The sequence below is a fragment of the Ovis canadensis genome, chromosome 2 (genome assembly GCF_042477335.2).
Source record: "Ovis canadensis isolate MfBH-ARS-UI-01 breed Bighorn chromosome 2, ARS-UI_OviCan_v2, whole genome shotgun sequence".
In the NCBI taxonomy this organism is placed as follows: domain Eukaryota; kingdom Metazoa; phylum Chordata; class Mammalia; order Artiodactyla; family Bovidae; genus Ovis; species Ovis canadensis.
The window spans coordinates 36,185,142-36,203,593 of record NC_091246.1 but is presented as its reverse complement, the minus strand read 5'-3'; the positions used below and the strand labels follow the sequence as shown (position 1 = coordinate 36,203,593).

Genomic DNA, 18,452 nt, shown 5'->3' with positions numbered 1-18,452 from the left:
GTCAGCTTCATTGTTTTCAAAGACACAGAGTAGTATGAACTTGGGAAACAAAGGAAGTTGGGCAGAATGTCGTTGGATGTTCTTTTAATCAAACATTTTAAATGGCACATAATTAACACATTGCTTTAAAGCAAAAGGGTCCTTTAAAGGGGGTGCTTCTTCCGCTTAAGTAATTTACCCGAAAACAGGAAGCAGATTAAATAGCAGAGCCATAATAACATATGCCGCTATGGCCCACTCTATATTTGACATCAAAAGAAATCTGCCTTGTATTCGCTGTGTACAGCACGATCCTAATTTCAAACAATATTCCTACCCGTTTATCTATACAGGACGGGGGAACTGATGCTTGCTGCCGCGTGGTGTGGTAAAGTGTTATTTTCTGCTTATTACTTTTACATTAGAAAATAAACTAAAGCTCTTCCTAAAGCTCATTGGTGGTGGAGGAGGAGGAGGGTCCGGCCTGTAAAGGCGATGGAGAGAGGCTAGGCGAAGAGGACCGCAGATGGAGGGACGCGGGGCCCGTTCCCCTGCCTGAGGCGGGCTCCACTTACCGCACAGAGGCGAGGGAAGCAAGGCGCGGCGGGGAAGGGACGGAGGTGGGAGAAGGGGAAGCGGTGGGGCGCCGTGTGTGCGGGTCTCCGCGGCGCTGCGGCGGGCGGAGCGCCTGGGGGCGGGGCCCGGGCCAGGGGCGTGTCCCGACAGGGAAGGGGCGCGGGGTGGGGCGGGTCTCGACGCCGGTGGGGACCAGGCGCATTGGGGCGGGGTCCAGACGGGGGCCCGGAGGGGCCCGGGAGCTCCTCGCGGTCCGGTCCGCGGGCGGGGCGGGGTCACGGGCGGCTCCGCCCTCCGCGGCTGGGAAGGCGGGGCGGACGGGCTCCGGAAGGCGGAGGGAAGGAACCGGATTTGGGGCGATGGCGGCGCCCAACGCGCTGCTGGTGATGGGCGTGAGCGGCTCGGGGAAGTAGGTGCTGGGGGCCAGGTTCGGGAGGCGCAATGGGGAGGCGGCGCGCGGCGGAGGCCAGACCTGCCGCCGTTTTGGGCCCGTGGCGACTGGAGTTCCCTGGGGAGCCCCCTTGCTTTCCCTTTGCCGATGAGGAAACAGGCCCAGAGCACCTTGCTCCCTCTCCTCACTTGCCAACCTGCTCGCTCCGGGAGCGCCTGGCCCGGGGCCACATCCCAGACTCGGGCTCTGCATCTCTGAATTTAGGCAGAGGCGCCTGCTGGGGTAACGGGTTCTGCTTGGCCCCTGGAGCGGCCCGGGCAGGTTGTTGGGGGCCTCAAGTCAGAACAGCGTGCAGGAGAACAAGGGACCACGGAGAACGGGCAAACCTCGCAAGCACCTAGAGACATTTGTCAGGCTGGACATAGCTCCCTCCTTCCTGGCCTTGGACTTTTCCCATTAGAGTTTAGAAAGTGAATGTAACTATCTAACCTACTGTGTCCCCCATTCAACTAGAAGTATGGAGTATTAAATATGAAGAGTGCTCCAGGTTTGTGAGGAAGGAAGAGCATTCCACACGACAGAGCCCCTGGCCAGGCCCGTCTGGCCAACTTGGAGGTGCCGAGGAAGCCTTTGGCTTCCCGCTTAGTCCAGAGTCCGGCAGTGCCCTTTATCAGAAAAGACAGGCAGCCTTAAACCAGAGGCACCAAAAGACAACTTAAGTTTCACAACCTCCAAAGGCTTTTCACCCTTCTAGAATGTTCTGAATCTGGGACTGCCCATGCGGTCCAGTGTATTTCCAAGACTCCTTGCTCCAGGTAGGTAGGTAGGTTTAGCTTTACAAAAATTACTGTGGCATTTGGGTGCCAAACTGGTTTGTAATGCTCCACTCTGACCAGTCTCCTGTGAGGCGAGCACTGTGCTTTATTTCTACTGAGGGTCCTTGGTCCATCTTCAAACCATGTCCCCTGGTTAAGAAGTTTGGTTAGAGTGGTAGAGAATGGTTTTTCAGTTTCCTTCTATCTCCTTTCTGCCCATCTACACCCTAGTCTAGTTAGCTCTTGTTTTAAATTGTAACTGGTGGCTGACATGTTCATTCCTGGCTAGTCTAACTTGGTCTTCAGTGTGATTTCTGTTGTACACAGCACTGGTTTCTCCAGCCCTGGAGTTTGGCTGGGACAGTTTAATCACCAGCAGGCTGCAACATATCACCCTATGCAGCCTCCACTGGAGTAAACATAATGGGAGAGGTTCTAGTTCTCTCAATCCTGTGGTCACTTTAGGGAGGAGGTCTCAGTGTGTCTTTTTAACACCTTCCAGATACTTTCTTAACAAAAGAGAGAACCCTTGGTAATTAACAGTATAGAATTTCTTCATAAAGTTTCATTTTCATTGTGTGCATCTTTTCAGTGACCTCCTACTTAAGGCAAGTGAGGATGGCTTACTGTATAAGGGACGGAAAGAATTTCCTTCTTTAACACATTTGTTTAAAGAGTGAAGCAATTAAATAAAAGTAACACATAGGTAATTCTAAAAGTAGCATGTAGAACTTAGGTGAGAAGGCATGATGAACTAGTAGGAGGGTACAATAAAAAAATCCTGAAGGTTTTATGTCAGTGATTGGCATTTGGGTAATATTTCAGAAGTTGAGAGCAAGAGGAGGCTTCATTTCTAACTCATCGCCTGCCAGCCTCCATCCCTACCCCCATTGCACTAGCCGTAAACCTCAAGATGGCTGAAACCAGTCTCAGTGGGCTGACCATTATGTCTTGGGAGCTAGTAGGTGCTCATTAAATATTGGCTGAATGAAATGAGAACATGAATGGATAAATGTAGCTCAGTTCCCTTGTTTTACCGGTGAGAAAACTGAGGTTTAGAGGACAGGCTAGGCATAGTCATTTAGTGGCAGAATGGAGACTGTGGCCAGATCTCAAGCTCTGGGACCGAAACCCTCTTCACTTACCTGGAGTTGTTAGGGTTTGAACAGAAAGCATTCAACTCCCATACTTAATAATGAATGCTGGTAATTCTCCAAGTCCTTTATTTGAAGCATGTGTCCCTTTTAAGTCCCAATGTTCTAATGCTTTTATGAGCTCTGTGAACCTTGTGTGGGTGCTTAGAGGTTAAATTCCCTGTCAGACCCCTGCCTCCAGTATCCTCAGTAGAATTTATTACTTTATTCAGTTGTTGTCTATGTAGTGACTGGACATGACAGTCACTAAGTCATGTCTGACTCCTTGCGACCTTCACTACCTCCTAGTTTGCTCAGACTCATGTCCATTGAGTCCACGATGCTATCCAACCATCTCATCCTGTTCTTTTTCAAAAAATAATTATCTACAAAACAGGGACCAAAAACTTAAGAGACAAAAAAAAAAAAAACTTAGGAGTTTAATGAGATCTTATGTATTGCTTTTGGGGGAAATTTTAGTGAAAAATGGATAATTATTTAAATTCCTGGAGAAAACTAAAGCCATTCTCTAGACTCCAGGGTGAGGAGCACGTGTCTCAGTTTCAATATTGTAAGTTGGTGTTTAATATCGGTGGGGCAGCCGTGTGCTTCCCACGGCTCCTTGGATGGAAGAGGCAGATGGGGGAAGGGTAGTCACATGGCATCTGTGTCCTCTCCACAGATCCACCGTGGGCGCCCTGCTGGCATCTGAGGTAACCTGTGCTAACACTCCCAGTTGCAAGTCTCATCTTATCTTGTTGCTTCTGGCCTGTGTGGTTTGTAAACTCACCGCAGACACCTCCACAAAGCTTGAAACCCCTTGGAGCAATTTTGTTTCTCTCCTTGGTCATGGAAAATAATGATGAATGAATGAAAAAACAGCTGCAGCAACCCAGTGGGTGGGATTAGTGAACATCCTTACAGACCTCCCTGCTCCTGCACGTGGCTGCCGGTGGGAAAGAGGGTGGCTGGGTTGTTTCTGCACCTGCTGTTAGTGTTAGGAACCCACGGTGCCCATCACATGGGCCGCATGACCTGCTACGTACCCTCTTTCACTTTGTTCTTAAAGCTAGGATGGAAATTCTACGATGCAGATGACTACCACCCAGAGGAAAATCGAATGAAGATGCAGAAAGGGATAGCACTGAATGACAAGGTAAGGTGCACTGTCTGTTTTTATTTCCAACAGATGTCCCAGCTGAGTGATGCAGGTGAAGATGCCTGCAGCGCTTGGTGCAGTAGAGTCCCTAAGTCACGCACTCAAGACAGTGCTCCAGAAGCCAGGCGCACAGCAGTTCTGCCATGTATGTGAGCTGTGGCCCCGAACTCCTGTCTAAACTCTAAACTGACATCAGGACTGATGCTACCATCAGCCCCAGCTTGGCAGGATCTGCCAGAACACTTCGTTGAGGGATTTGAATCTGCAGAGTGTAATTCCTGAGAGGGCACAGGCTCCTCTGTAGCTCATATGTGTGGAAGTTCACCTTTTCTTCCCAGGACCTACCAGCCTTACCTCTCCAGGCCCTGGTGCCCACCCCAAAGCTAGAGTGATCTTTACAAACTCAGATGGCCCTCTGGAGATTTCCCATTATCTCAGCGTCAAGACCAGACACATAAACTCCTACACGTACATGGTCAGGCCAAGTTGGCAGTGCCCAACTCCAGTCTCTTTGGGTTCACCCCACCCTCCCACATCCCACCCCCACTCTCCTACCCCCATCTCCACTGGAGCCATCCTTGCCCTTTGCAGTGGCTCTGCTGCCATGCTCCTCCCCCGGGACCTTTGTGTCTGCTGTTCCCACTGTGAGGGATGCGCCTCCCCACTCTTCTCAGTTACCTGCTCATGCATCACGTCTCAGCACCTGTGTCCCTTCTTCAGGGAAGCTCGCCCTGACTTCTAGATAAAACCTCCTCTAATGAACTCTCAGGGCAGCAAATCCCTTATCATCCATGTCCCAGTTGTAACATGACATTTGATGGTGTGAGAATTCGATTAATATTTGTTGCTGTAACTAGATTTTACCTCCAAAAGGACAGGCATTGTGGCCATTTCTGTTAACCATTGTATATCCCCAGAGCCTGACACACAGTGTATATCAGAAAATATTTGTGGCAAATTTGTGAATGAAAGAATAAGTGAAAGAATGAATGGCCTGACATCTCATTCCTTTATGCACTGTTGTGAGGGCCTTTTCCAGAGGGTCTTTCTCAAACCAGGGTCACAAACTGTGGATTCATAGAACTAGCTGTAACCCAGGAGAGACTGAGGGCAGGGCCTAGGGTGGGTCCACAGAGCAGCTGGCAGCAGGGGCCCCAGGCAGGTCCACATGCCAAGCGTGTCCAAAGGACCAGTATTGGGATGGAATTGGCCAAAGAGCAACACTGGTGTTTGTACTTTCATGAACTCAGCTCCCCCAGTTTGTGCTCCACTTTCTTCTCTTTGTTCAGCCTTGAAGGACTGGAGTCACTAACCCATATTAGGTCTAATTCTAGAGCACTCTGAGGGTTTCTGTTTGTTTCAGGAAGTGCTCCCCAGGTTTAAACATTAAACCATCAAAATTTAAGTTTACAACCTTCGACTTTAGAAGGTGAGAGGAGAGCAGCCAAAAGCAGACACAGAGTAACGACTTAAACCTAACAATGGTACTGTACTAGAGATAGTAAACATAATGCGGATAACCTGGCCCCACCACTGAGCTTGTGTGACTTTTGGCAAATGGCTTGGTCTCTCTTTGCCTCATTTTCCTCCTGTGAAGTAGGAATGGTGACAGGATCTATTTTATTGGGTCCTTGAGAGGATTAGATAAAGTGAAAAGTGCACAGAGACATACCTGAAGCATTCAGTGAATATCACTTACTATTGCTGTCAATACCGTATCTATATATGCATACATGTCACACATTTCTGTGGAGTGTGTAAAGTGTGACCGTGCTAGAGTTATTTTCTTTTTCCTCTTGCTGAGTACAAAATTAACAAAGTAAAGCAACCCCAAATGGACAGATTTTTATAATGGCATTTAAGCATCGTTCCTCTTATTCACAAGTGAGTCTTGTTAAGTGAGCAGTATTGATGGGGCTGGGGGCTGAGGAGAATTGAGAGGAGGAATTTATTGTACAGAAAAGAAGGTTATCAATTACTGGAAGAAACATAATGAGTTACTAAATATATTCAGAGGAAGCTATACAAGTTTGCCTGATATTCGAGTGAAGCAGAGAGGAATGCAGTGAAACAGCAGATGGCTAATGTTTTTGATGAGAGCCCAGGGAGTCTATGCGCGAAGGTGTGGGTCACAGCTGAGCTGGCACCACGACCTCATTGCCCTGGCAACCAGCCCGCAGGCCCCTGTCCCCCAGAGGATACTGTGCTGAGCTTCAGGTAGACTGTTAGAGGCAGAGGTAATGGTATACCTTGGGGGAGATTCTCAGGATGGTTTGGGGAGGTCCATGAGGTCACCAAGAGTCAGACACAACTGAGTGACTAACACACACACACATACACACTCATTGTACTCAGAAGGCTAAGATTTGAAGATCAAGAACCTGAGCTGAATATACCAAGGGCACCTTAAGGCTATTTCAATTAAATGTAAACTCCAGTTCTGGGATTGCACTGCCATACTTCAAGTGTTCAAAAGCCACATGTGGCTGATGGCTGCTAATCCAGACGGCGCAGGTAGGGAACATTTCCATCAGGGCAGGAAGCTCTGTTGGACAGCGCTGGTGGAGAAGGATACGCCACCCAGGCAGGGATGCGTGGTTAACATGATGAGATGATGATTTCCAAGCTGTCTGTGAGTCTCCCTGATGTGCCAGGTCCATGCTCTGGCAGCCCATGGGGTGACACTTGAGCAGACTTCAACCTGAGAGTCGATTTAAAAGAGAGGTTTTGGACAGTTCTGTTCCTGATTACAAATATAATACTTATCCTGTATAAGACATTTGACCAATACCTACAAATTCTTTCACAGAATAGATCACCCTTGGTTTCATCTTCCAAAAATACCTACTAATTGAATTTGATATGTATACCCATCTTTGGGGGGTATATATTTTGTTTATATGCATTTTTCCCTCTCTGGGCTTAGGTTCACTTTTGCACCAGATAAAACCGGTCCCTCACCTCCACTGCTCCCCTCCCACTTTCCTTGCCCTCTCTCCACCTCCCCCAGCAATGCTGCACACACTCCTCTTCCATCTGTTCCTCTGAGCGCCTGCCCTTTAATTGTCATCCCCTTCCAGAAGACACTTTCTTTTTCTAGATAGGCCAAGGAAGCATTCTCTGTCCTCATGATGCTCTGATTTAGCCCTCAGTGCTTAAGCCCTGGACTGGGGGCTCAGGGTACACTGCACCCCTACCCCTGCATATAGGGACTATCAGGAATGAAGGGACCTAGAATAGCAATCCAGTAAACTTGGATGCTCATTTGGATTATGTTGTTTCCTCCTCTCTTTCCTCTAAGACTTTCTGTGTTTGACTTTACTAATTATGATACTATCTGTAGTATTTATACACAGAATTCAGTGAATTTGGTCTAGTATCTCTGTTTGGCCTCAGTTTCTGGCTCTGTGAAGAGAAAATCTTAGTCATCGCCTTTCTTCACAAACATTCAGTTCAGTTCAGTTGAGTCACTCAGTCGTGTCCGACTCTTTGCGACCCCATGAATCGCAGCACGCCAGGCCTCCCTGTTCATCACCATCTCCCGGAGTTCACTCAGACTCACGTCCATAGAGTCCGTGATGCCATCCAGCCATCTCATCCTCGGTCGTCCTCTTCTCCTCCTGCCCCCAATCCCTCCCAGCATCAGAGTTTTTCCCAATGAGTCAACTCTTCTCATGAGGTGGCCAAAGTACTGGAGTTTCAGCTTTAGCATCATTCCTTCCAAAGAAATCCCAGGGTTGATCTCCTTCAGAATGGACTGGTTGGATCTCCTTGTAGTCCAAGGGACTCTCAAGAGTCTTCTCCAACACCACAGTTCAAAAGCATCAATTCTTTGGCTCTCAGCCTTCCTCATAGTCCAACTCTCACATCCATACATGACCACAGGAAAAACCATAGCCTTGACTAGACGGACCTTAGTCGGCAAGGTAATGTCTCTGCTTTTGAATATGCTATCTAGGTTGGTCATAACTTTTCTTCCAAGGAGTAAGCGTCTTTTAATTTCATGGCTGCAGTCACCATCTGCAGTGATTCTGGAGCCTCAAAAAATAAAGTCTGCCACTGTTTCCCCATCTATTTCCCATGACGTGATGGGACTGGATGCCATGATCTTTGTTTTCTGAATGTGGAGCTTTAGGCCAACTTTTTCGCTCTCCTCTTTCACTTTCATCAGGAGGCTTTTTAGCTCCTCTTCACTTTCTACCATAAGGGTGGTGTCATCTGCATATCTGAGGTTATTGATATTTCTCCCAGCAGTCATGATTCCAGCTTGTGCTTCTTTCAGCCCAGCGTTTTTCATGATGTACTCTACATATAAGTTAAATAAGCAGGGTGACAATATACAGCCTTGACATACTCCTTTTCCTATTGGGAACCAGTCTGTTGTTCCATGTGCAGTTCTAACTGTTGCTTCCTGACCTGCATACAGATTTCTCAAGAGGCAGGTTAGGTGGTCTGGTATTCCCATCTCTTTCAGAATTTTCCACAGTTTATTGTGATCCACACAGTCAAAGGCTTTGGCATAGTCAATAAAGCAGAGATAGATGTTTTTCTGGCACTCTCTTGCTTTTTCCATGGTCCAGCATGAATACAAAATTTGGATCTCATGTGTCAAGTTCTCCCTAAGACCTGAGAGTAAAAGCCAGACTCCTTAGCAGCTCACTCAGAGTCTTGACTATCCTTCCTGAGAGTTTCTCCTCACCCTCCTCACATAGCAACTCCCACATCTGGTCGGCAGTGCTAAGCTCCTACCTCATCCGCTTACTAGAGTCTTCCATCTCTAATTTTTAATACTCCCAGTCTTACCCTGCCCTCTGCTCAGCAGGCCCTGTTTCCGTTAAAATCCTCTTTACCCTTGAAGATTTAGTCTTCCTAGGGCCTGATTAAAATTGATCTCTCCCTCTACTCTCCAGTCAGAGCCCTTCTTGGTATATCCCTTGGAGCCCTCATCTCTGCCTTACGTGTAGTTTAACTGATAGATACCCATCATCAGGCTGTGACCCCCTTGAGGACAGGAACCACACCATTCATATTATATTCCCAATGCTCTATATGGCGCTTTGCACATATTAAATATTCATTATTTGTGGAATTAGAATCTACTGCATACCAAATTCATTTATTAAAGGTCTTTTCCAGATTCAAAGTTGGAAACCGATGCCGTTTATTGCAGCTATAAAATCAGCCCCAAAAGATAATGTTTAAAATGAAGTCTACTCCTTTTCCTGTTTAAATCCCAAAGCAGATCAGTGAATTACATGATTCCCCCATTTTGCAGATGAACAAAGGGAGGCACAGAGTCAAGGGGATCTAACCTCTAAGACCCTACTTTTTCTACTGTGTTAAAGGCCCTGATACTCCACACACACCCAATCTTTGAGAAATGAGTCAGGGTTGGTTAAATGGAGACGGAAAGGGTGAAAGCGAGGGTGATAGAGCAGAAGAGAGGCGTAGCCCTCAGCGAGCACATCCCTTGGAGGGATCTAGGCCTGGATGGGTACCTGAGGCAGGTGATGCCTGTCTTCACACAGACCAGGGATGAGAATGCTGGTGTCCCCCCTGGGAATTCACGTAGCACCTGGAGCGACTCTGGAAGAACTCTCTCCTTGTGGCCTCCTGTGACCCTCTAGGGAAGGATCCCAACTGTGTAATAACTGTGACTGAATACTTGGAAACTTCTGTAAAATAAAATTGAAAGTACTTCATTGCTCTCTCCAGCCTTCTCTCATTGATTTTGTGGCTGGTGGACCCAGACCTTACTGGTGCTGTGAATAAACTGGTCCAACATGCATTCTGATTGGGCAGATGTCTGAAAGCATCTATTTTATATTTCCATTTATTAATATTAGTTTTCATGGTTGAGCTTCTGAGGAATTTTATTGTGACTAAGTGAAGCAACATGCGTAATTCTCAGCTAAGGCACGTATTTAGACACTGGTAAATAATAAAAAAGCAGGGATTCAAAGTAAAGTTCTGTTTACCTGTACAAAGGGTAGGAAGTTTATTACCCAAATGTTTTCTGTTTTTTTTTTTTAATTCACTTGTCTCATCCTTATTGTGAAATATTTCAGGCATGCAGAAAATATAATGACTAATAAAGTCAATATCCAGCTTAATGCAATAACATAAGCCATAAAATAATACAGAGATTGATCTCTGGACAAAGAGATTTGGTGCTGATGGGCTGGAGGAATTGTGCAATCTAATTAAAATAACAAAACACAAGGTTGCTCCTCTGCTAGTGGGAAGAAAGGTAAGACAGCTCAAGTACTAGGAATTAAATAAATTATCCCCCTTCCTTGGTGCATCCAAAGCCACTATGAACATTTTACTCATGCAGAAGTACAGCTCATTTTTTGTTGTGTTTTCATCTGTGAATCAGTCCTAGTGCATCATTATAATTGCTTCTTGAACTCTTAAGTAGGTATGTGAATACTGAATATGTGATTACCATTTGACCGTCTGAACCTTCCAAGTTGGAGAAGGGCATGGCAACCCACTCCAGTATTCCTGCCTGGAGAATTCCATGGACAGAGGAGCCTGGCAAGCTATACAGTCCATGGGCTCGCAAACAGTCGGACATGACTGAGCAACCTTCCTACTACCTCTTCCAAACCAAGCATTCTTGCTGAATGGAGATCAGCACTAGTCTCAGGATTTTGTTTCACCTAGAGACATGCACAGTGACAGGAATGCATTGTGGAAAAGGCTGCCTGACTACCCAGATGGGACCAGGGTAGTCAGGCTCTGTCTTGCTGGCTCAACCCCTGATACTGTCAACACATTGAACACAGGTTCATGTCTCATATGAGAACCCCACTAGTCAGGTTCACAAGATTTCTACATAAAACCAGAATGCCAGTTGATTAATTTACAAGGAGAAATTTAACTGCCACGTGGCCCATAACACATCAATCTGATTTCAGAAGCCAAAATGCAGTCAGATATCTCAGTGAACATGCAATCAAAAGAGTAGGAGAGTTAAAGCTTAAGTTTCTAATGGTGAGACCACCCACCCCATTAGACAAAGACGTTTGCTAATGAGAACATGATGTTTGAAGTCATAAGGCCAGAGCTCCATGTCCTCTGGACAGTACTTTGCTGTCTAATCCTATAGTGTTCCTGCCCTGGGTGTTCACTCCCAAGCCTCACGTGCTTCCTTTATGTGTGTAAAAATACATAGTTGGATCATAGTGATGCACTGCTAGCCTGAGGGTCATTTTTTACTTCTTCAGATGAGTTTAGACATCTCTGTCCCTTTCTATTAAGTGTTGATCTTTAAAGACTAAAAGAACAAGCTTCTTTCCTTCTGTTCCAAGTGCTTAGGAAGATACCTCACTGTGGCCCCCATATGCTGTAAGACTCCTTAACTTTATAGAAGTTGACATCATTTCTTAAACTCGAAGCCGGACACCTCTATTTACATGTAAAACACACACTGAAGTTAGTCCCAGTGATAATTAGTACAGCACTTTGCCAAGTAAGTTGCCTGTGCAGGCCTTCCTACGGGTTTGGAAAGCACCGTATCTTTGTAGGTCTGGGTCCTAGGTAGGAAACTGGTCATGTTGCTGACATGTGAGTCTTCAAGGCCCAGTCACCCTGCTCTGTTGCAGCCTTCTGTTGGAGAAGCTGTTTTGGAAGATACAGCCAAGAGGTTAAAAAAAATTTTTTTTAAGGTCTTTGTATAAATGATAGTGTTTTCTTTTTTATCCCTATTAGTTCATGAATGTAGTAGAAAAGCTTAGCTGTTCACAATGAGAATACAGAAGAGAAAGGAATTTAGAAATTTGGGTGCAAATGGAATCTTAGAAGTTAAACTCAGGGTGATCATGTGTAGAGTATTGAAAGAAAGGCCCCAGAATAGTGTCTGGGTCTCCCTAAGCACACAACAGATACTTGCAAATGGACGAAGGAAAGGGAAATCCAAATCTGGGCTTGAGTCTAGAAAATACTGTGTTACGGTGGCAATTTCAGGTTCCATAAGTACAGCTGCTACAACTTCTTTTCTCCTCACAGACTTCTCTAGAACATTTAGTTTTTGAGTACGATGTCAGAAAATCTTGGCAAGAATAAGTCTTAAACATATACACTTTTCCAGGAGCATGTAAGTCTCCCCATAGAGCACAAAGTTCTTTATGGTCTGCAAGTTTAGAACTGGTAAGCCTCGTCATCTTGTTACTTTGTTTAGAAATAACCACACTGGGTCCACTGAATACTCAGACAAGTGCTAACATAAACAAGGCTTTCATTAAATACATTTCAGCTATCGTGTGTACATTGTAGTAGCTGTTATAATTTGAGTAATAGTATCTGAATTATGTAGTTATTGTTATTTAAGATACTATTCATGTAAGTTAGGTAATAGTTGTCATTTGATCTCTGTCTTGTGCAGATTTTATAGCTGTTGCATTTGAACTTTTAAGTGGTCTCTGATTGAGTAATGTGTACGCAGAGGTAAAGTCTTTAAAGAATTATGTGACTAATAAAACTTCCAGGACTCTTAACCCAATATTAGCACACCGTGCTTTTAAAAAATATTATTTACTATGAAAAGATACATATAGTGAAAAAATTTTAACTGTGTGTGTGTGTAGCATATGTGCATGTAGTGTGTGTGTAGTGTGTGTGTAGTGTGTGTGCATGTAGCATGTGTGTGTACAAAATCCTGCTCTGCTTCCTGACAAGGGTGGATCCTAGTAACTAGAAGGTCTTTAGTTTGCTGAGCACAGAGTGATGGCCTTGGTGGAATGAAACTTAACTTACTGGGGAGCTAGTTACTCTGAATAAGAAATAGGGAAAGCCTAAGCCAGGGGAAATATTCAGGAGCTGAAAGACCTCACCCAGAGCTCGAGAACTTGAAAGGCTCCTGGTGGAAAAGATTAGGGGAGTGGGATGGGGGATATAACCAAGGGCTTACCCAAGGTCAAAAGCAAAATGAGAAATTCTCAGGTGCCAGAATCAAAGTAGCAAGATTTAATTAAACCTAAATAACCTTTTCCCCTAGGTTTTGAGAATGCATATAAGGCAGGAGGGTGGGAAGGACGATTTTTGATGTTTCTGTAGAGATGGGAGATGATACCTGTATGAGGCATGGAGCTGGACCTGAACCTAAGTGTGAGGACTTGTATAATGTATATAAGGGAAGACTTTCTTCAGGTGAGGATTACAATGCTTAGGGACACAGTCTGCTCAGCCCTTCCCCCATCTCCAAGTGAAAACATGACCTTGTTGATTCTAAAGTATTCAGTCACCAAAACTGAATTAAAAATAGAAAAATTTGAATATAATACAATGTTCATTAAATAAATTCAATCTATAATCAGAGATATTTCCTCAAAATAAATAAGTAAAAGATAGGCCCAGATAGTTTTTCAGATGAGTTTCACTCAGCTCAGATTGCTGTAACAAAATAACATAGACTGGGTGACTTAAACAATAGACATGTATTTATCACAGTTCTGGAGGGGGAAAGTCCAAGATCAAGATGCCAGCATGGTCAGTTTCTTGTTTATTCTGAGCTTGGAGGTTCTCTGTATCCCCACTGGGTGGTTGAAGGGGAGGGCAGCAGGAGAGAAAGAGTATATACTAGCTCACTGGTCTCTTCTTATAAAGGCACTAATCCCATCACGAGGACCTCATCCTCATGACCTCATCTAAACCTGATTACCTCCAAATATTCTTACATGGGGGATATGAATTTTGGGGAAACAAAAACATTCAGTCCATAAAATAATATATTGTATACAAGCTGTTTTAAAGAAGAGAAAAAAGAAGGAAAGCTGCCCTACTTATTTTTAGGAGGCAGGAATAACCTTGATACCAAAATTTAATATGGACTACACAAGAAAACAAATGCAAGTCAATCTCAATTATACAGATACAAAAATCTAAATAAAATGGTAGTTATAAAATGTTAAGAGCAAGGACTTTTAAAGATGCATCATGGGGACTTGCCTGGTGGTCCAATGGATAAGACTCGATGCTCCAGTGCAGGGGTGGGTTCAGTTCTTGTTTGGAGAACTAAGATCCCACATACCACAACCCAGCCTGCACACCACAACTTGAGAGCCTGCACGCCACAATGGAGACCCAAAGCAGCCGGGGGGGGGAAAAAAAAGCCTTAAATAATAAAGACATGCTCTTTCTTGAATATGCATCAAAATGATAAGTAAAGAATGGGCGTTGGGACATATAGAAGACCAGATTGTGAGCTGAAAATCATTAAAGCTGGGTTATGAGTACAGAGAGGTTTGTTTTGTACCATTTTGTCTCTTTTCATATATGTTTTAAATTCGCATAATAAAAAGGTTTTTTTAATGCATTACGGCCAATCAGTATTTACCCCAGGGGAACTTCTTTGTGTAACACTCTAGGGTGTCCTATGTAAACTTCTTCTGCCTTCTCTGGAAAAATACAAAACTCTCAAAATACTTCTATCCAAAAGAAGCTCTGTTTTTAGAGGGTTTGAAGAATAGGACCAGGGGGCAGCTGACTTAAGAGTTTCTATGAATACCTCTCTGCATTTGAGATCAGAAGCACCTGAAGAATCATGCAAATACAATAAAAGATCTGTAAGTGTATCAGAAAACAGCAACCCACTTCGGTATCCTTGCCTGGAGAATCCCATGGACAGAGGAGCCTGGCAGTCGCAGAGTCAATCAAACATGACCGAAGCAACTTAGCACACACACACACACACACACACACAAACATATCAGAACCAAAGAAAGTGTATTTATAATGGGAAGATTGACATGGGGGAGTTACATACTGGCATTTTAGGGTAATTTTTATCATTGTGGAAAGAACCTCTGACACCTGGACCAGGAACATGTTTCTGTGCTGAACTGCCCAGTGACTTAATTCCTCAGCCTGTGCATGGCCTCCTCCTCAAAACCACTGAGATTTCTCTGGACTTTAACATTGATGAACATGATGAACATGTTTCTGTACAAATAAAATCTAGAAAAGCCACTTTGTGTTTGTTTTAATTTCAGGACAGAATTCCATGGCTCTGCAAATTGCATGATATTTTACGAAGGTAAGAGAACGTCAGACCCCATAAGCCAGTGAGTAAAGGAAACCACTCTTGAAATCATAACTGACTAATGATAAAGGATCCCAGAAATGAAATGCACCTCCATCTGGTGACTAACAATGACTTTAAATCAGCCACAGAGTGTTGGGTTCTAGAGTCAGCCTTCTAGACAACTTCATAATTACTAGCTGGGAATTTTACTCAGCAACTTGGCTTCCATAAACCTGTTTATTCTTCTGAAAAATAGGGATATAGTTCCTACTCACAACAGTCCTTACAGATTGTTGTGAGGAATTAGTGAATAAAGCGTGGGTAGCACTTAGAATGGTACCTAATATATATAGTGAGTCCTAAATAAAATAATAATGTTGTTATAGCCATATCTTAGCCACCGCTTGTATTGCCTCCTACTTCAAGCTCTGACAACCAGGAAGATCTGGGGTCATTTGCAAATCAACAGATAACTCGCTACCAGGACTGAAATCTCAAACTGTCCAGCTCGGTAGCATGCCTCCGAGCAAACGACCCTCTTCTCCCATCTGTGGATCTGGCCCTTGGGAATCCTGGAAGACAAAGGAGTGGCAGTGAGTGAGTTCCAAATCTTGCTTTCTAAGATGAAGTCACGTTTTATAAATCTAAAACCATATGAGCCATATGACATTATACTTATTAAAAATTCAGTTTACATTTTTTTAAAACACTGCACAGACATGGCTGGCAGTCCTGTCTTTGTATGGGTTTAGGGTTTTAAGGCTTTGAGGTTTTAGGATTTGAGAACTCCTACCCAACTGGGTCTCTAACATAAATAGACTGTCAGATCAAAGATTCTGACCTGTGATGGAAGCCAAAGTGAAGAGTCAGGAAAGCGGAGATCAGACCTCCAGGCTCAGAACTAACAAGCTCTCACTCATGCCCTTGAGAAGAGCTGGGAGGCTCAAGTACGTTGGTTTATTGCTGATGACACACCAACCACTGGGTCTCCAGTCTACGATGGCCATAGATCAAGGCAGGCCCCTTCAGAATTCTTAGTTCTCAGTTCTGAACTGAAATCTCTACTAAGTACCCAAGCCAGCATTGACCCTTGACCACTTTATTTAGTTCCTTCCTGGCTCTAAGAAGACAAACCTCTCCTGCCCAGGGCTGGTATACATCAGCTTAGTGTCAGGGGGCTCATCCTCATGTATGGTGTTGGACCACACTGGTTTTCCCTTCAGTACAGTTCAGTCGTTTAGTCTTGTCTGACTCCTTGTGACCCCATGAACTGCAGGACGCAAGGCTTCCCTGTCCATCAACTCCCAGAGCCTACTCAAACTCCCATCCATCACATTGGTGATGCCATCCAACCATCTCATCCTCTGTTGTCCCCTTCTCCCACTGTCAATCTTTCCCAGCATCAGGGTCTTTTCCAATGGGTCAGTTCTTCACATCAGATGGCCAAAGTATTGGAGTTTGAGTGTTAGCATCAGTCCTTTCAATGAATATTCACAACTGATTTCCTTTAGGATGGACTGGTTGGATCTCTTTGCAGTCCAGGTGACTCTCAAGAGTCTTCTCCAATACCACAGTTCAAAAGCATCAGTTCTCCCACACTCAGCTTTCTTAATAGTCCAACTCTCACATCCATACATGGCTACTGGAAAAACCATAGCTTTGACTAGACAGACCTTTGTTGGTAAAGTAATGTCTCTGCTTTATAATATGCTGTCTAGGTTTTCCCTTATTGGTGCCTTGTCAATCTACCTCTATTTCTGACTCAGGTTTTTCTCTTAGTTTTCAGCATCTCTGAAAACTACTCACTCTCTGCTTACCTTGAAAACAGAGGGACTGGTGCTCTCTTTTTTCCTGCTTTCTCCAGCTCTGCATGGGTAACTTCCCCAGATTGGTCCAGCATACTGCAGAGTAGGAATGGAGGAAATCTGAGGAGAGCCTGAGTCATGCCGTGTGGGGGACACAGGTGCCTGCCAGCAGCCACCCATGTCCACAGGTGCTGGCTCAGTCACATCCTATAGCCCAGGGGCAGAGCTGATACTCAGCACTTCCTGTGTGCTGGGCACCATGATAAACTTCCCCACCACAGTTCTGTGGGCAGGTACTCTTGAGTAGCCACATTTAACAGATGATGAACTGATGCTCCTAAAGTAAATCAGTCCTGACTATGCACTGGAAGGACTGATGCTGAAGCTGAAACTCCAATACTTTGGCCACCTGATGCAAAGAATTGACTCACTGGAGAAGACCCTGATGCTGGGAAGACTGAAGGCAGGAGGAGAAGGGGACAACAGAGGATGAGACGGCTGGATGGCATCACAGACTCAATGAACATGAGTTTGAGTAAACTCCAGGAGTATGGTGATAGACAGGAAAGCCTGGCGTGCTGCAGTCCATGGGGTCGCGAAGAGTTGGACATGACTGAGTGACTGAACTGAACTGACGCTCAGAGAAGTAAACATATCACCCGAGAGGGCTCACTGGTGGAAGATCTTTACCTCAAAGCCAAGACTGCCTGATACTTGGCCACCATTTGTAACACCTTCTACTGTCAGAGAAGTGGGACTGAAGTCCTCAGCCTAGGTTTGACACCAGTTATTTTAAATGTCTTCATTCTTTGTGATCTCCCCTTCCCCATCTCCCCAGGTTTTTTTTTTTTTTTTTTTTTTAAAACAGAGATGTAGCCTCTGGGCAGCATGTAGTTTTAGCCTGTTCAGCTCTGAAGAGAGTGTATAGAGACATCTTAATACAAGGAAAAGATGATGCACCTCTGAAGTGTGATGACTTGGGGAAGGAAGAAAAGCCAGTTGAGGTGAAGCTCCTTGTGGTCCATCTGACTGGGTCATTTGACATCATCTCTGGACGCTTACTCAGAAGAAAAGACCATTTTATGCCCCCTGAATTACTGCAGTCCCAATTCGATACTCTGGAGACCCCATCAGCTCCAGAAAACTTTATCCAAATCAATGTGGACAAAAATCTTTCAGAGATAATTGCTACAATTATGGAAACTCTAAAATGAAATGAGAATCGTTTATATCAGTGGTCCAGACCCATCAGGCGTTAACTCTGTCTCCCATCCCAAACCATGTTCTCTCCAGATTCTTCTTAAGGTGAATAAACCACAATGTGTTGAGATATTATTCAGGTGGATTTGGGGGAATCTGGGAGACTTTTATCATCATGCTGTGGCACATTCAGAGAAATGGAGTGGAAACTTTGAAATGAAGCTTCACTTAAGTTTAAATTCATGTGACCCAATCAAATGATCAGAGAGGAACTCCTATAGTCAAAGCTGTAAACGCTGACCTTATTTAGAACATTCTTGATCATGCTTGTACTTGGACAAATAAATGAAACTTGGCTATTGTTGGCA

At 44.6% G+C, this 18,452-nt stretch overlaps 1 protein-coding gene and 1 long non-coding RNA gene across 5 annotated transcripts in view; one reads left to right on the top strand and one right to left on the bottom strand.

The window, feature by feature from the left end:
- The window catches only part of LOC138433349 (uncharacterized), a 12,764-nt gene extending 11,938 nt beyond the window's left edge, over positions 1–826 (bottom strand). The window contains exon 1 of the long non-coding RNA XR_011254276.1: positions 555–826. This is a non-coding gene — a long non-coding RNA (uncharacterized lncRNA). The remainder of the gene's footprint in view (positions 1–554) is intronic.
- On the top strand, positions 700–18,452 carry IDNK (IDNK gluconokinase). 4 transcript variants are annotated; one of them, XM_069575852.1, is made up of 5 exons: positions 700–964; positions 3,577–3,607; positions 3,964–4,050; positions 15,048–15,091; positions 17,753–18,452. In XM_069575852.1, exons 1-5 carry the CDS (start codon positions 915–917, stop codon positions 18,096–18,098), a joined length of 558 nt encoding a protein of 185 aa, XP_069431953.1. In that variant the 5' UTR covers positions 700–914; the 3' UTR covers positions 18,099–18,452. The 4 variants fall into 4 exon arrangements, with proteins under 4 accessions (XP_069431953.1, XP_069431956.1, XP_069431954.1 ...); XM_069575853.1 differs by having other exon boundaries at positions 859–964; positions 3,968–4,050; XM_069575855.1 differs by lacking the exon at positions 3,577–3,607 and having other exon boundaries at positions 731–968; positions 3,968–4,050.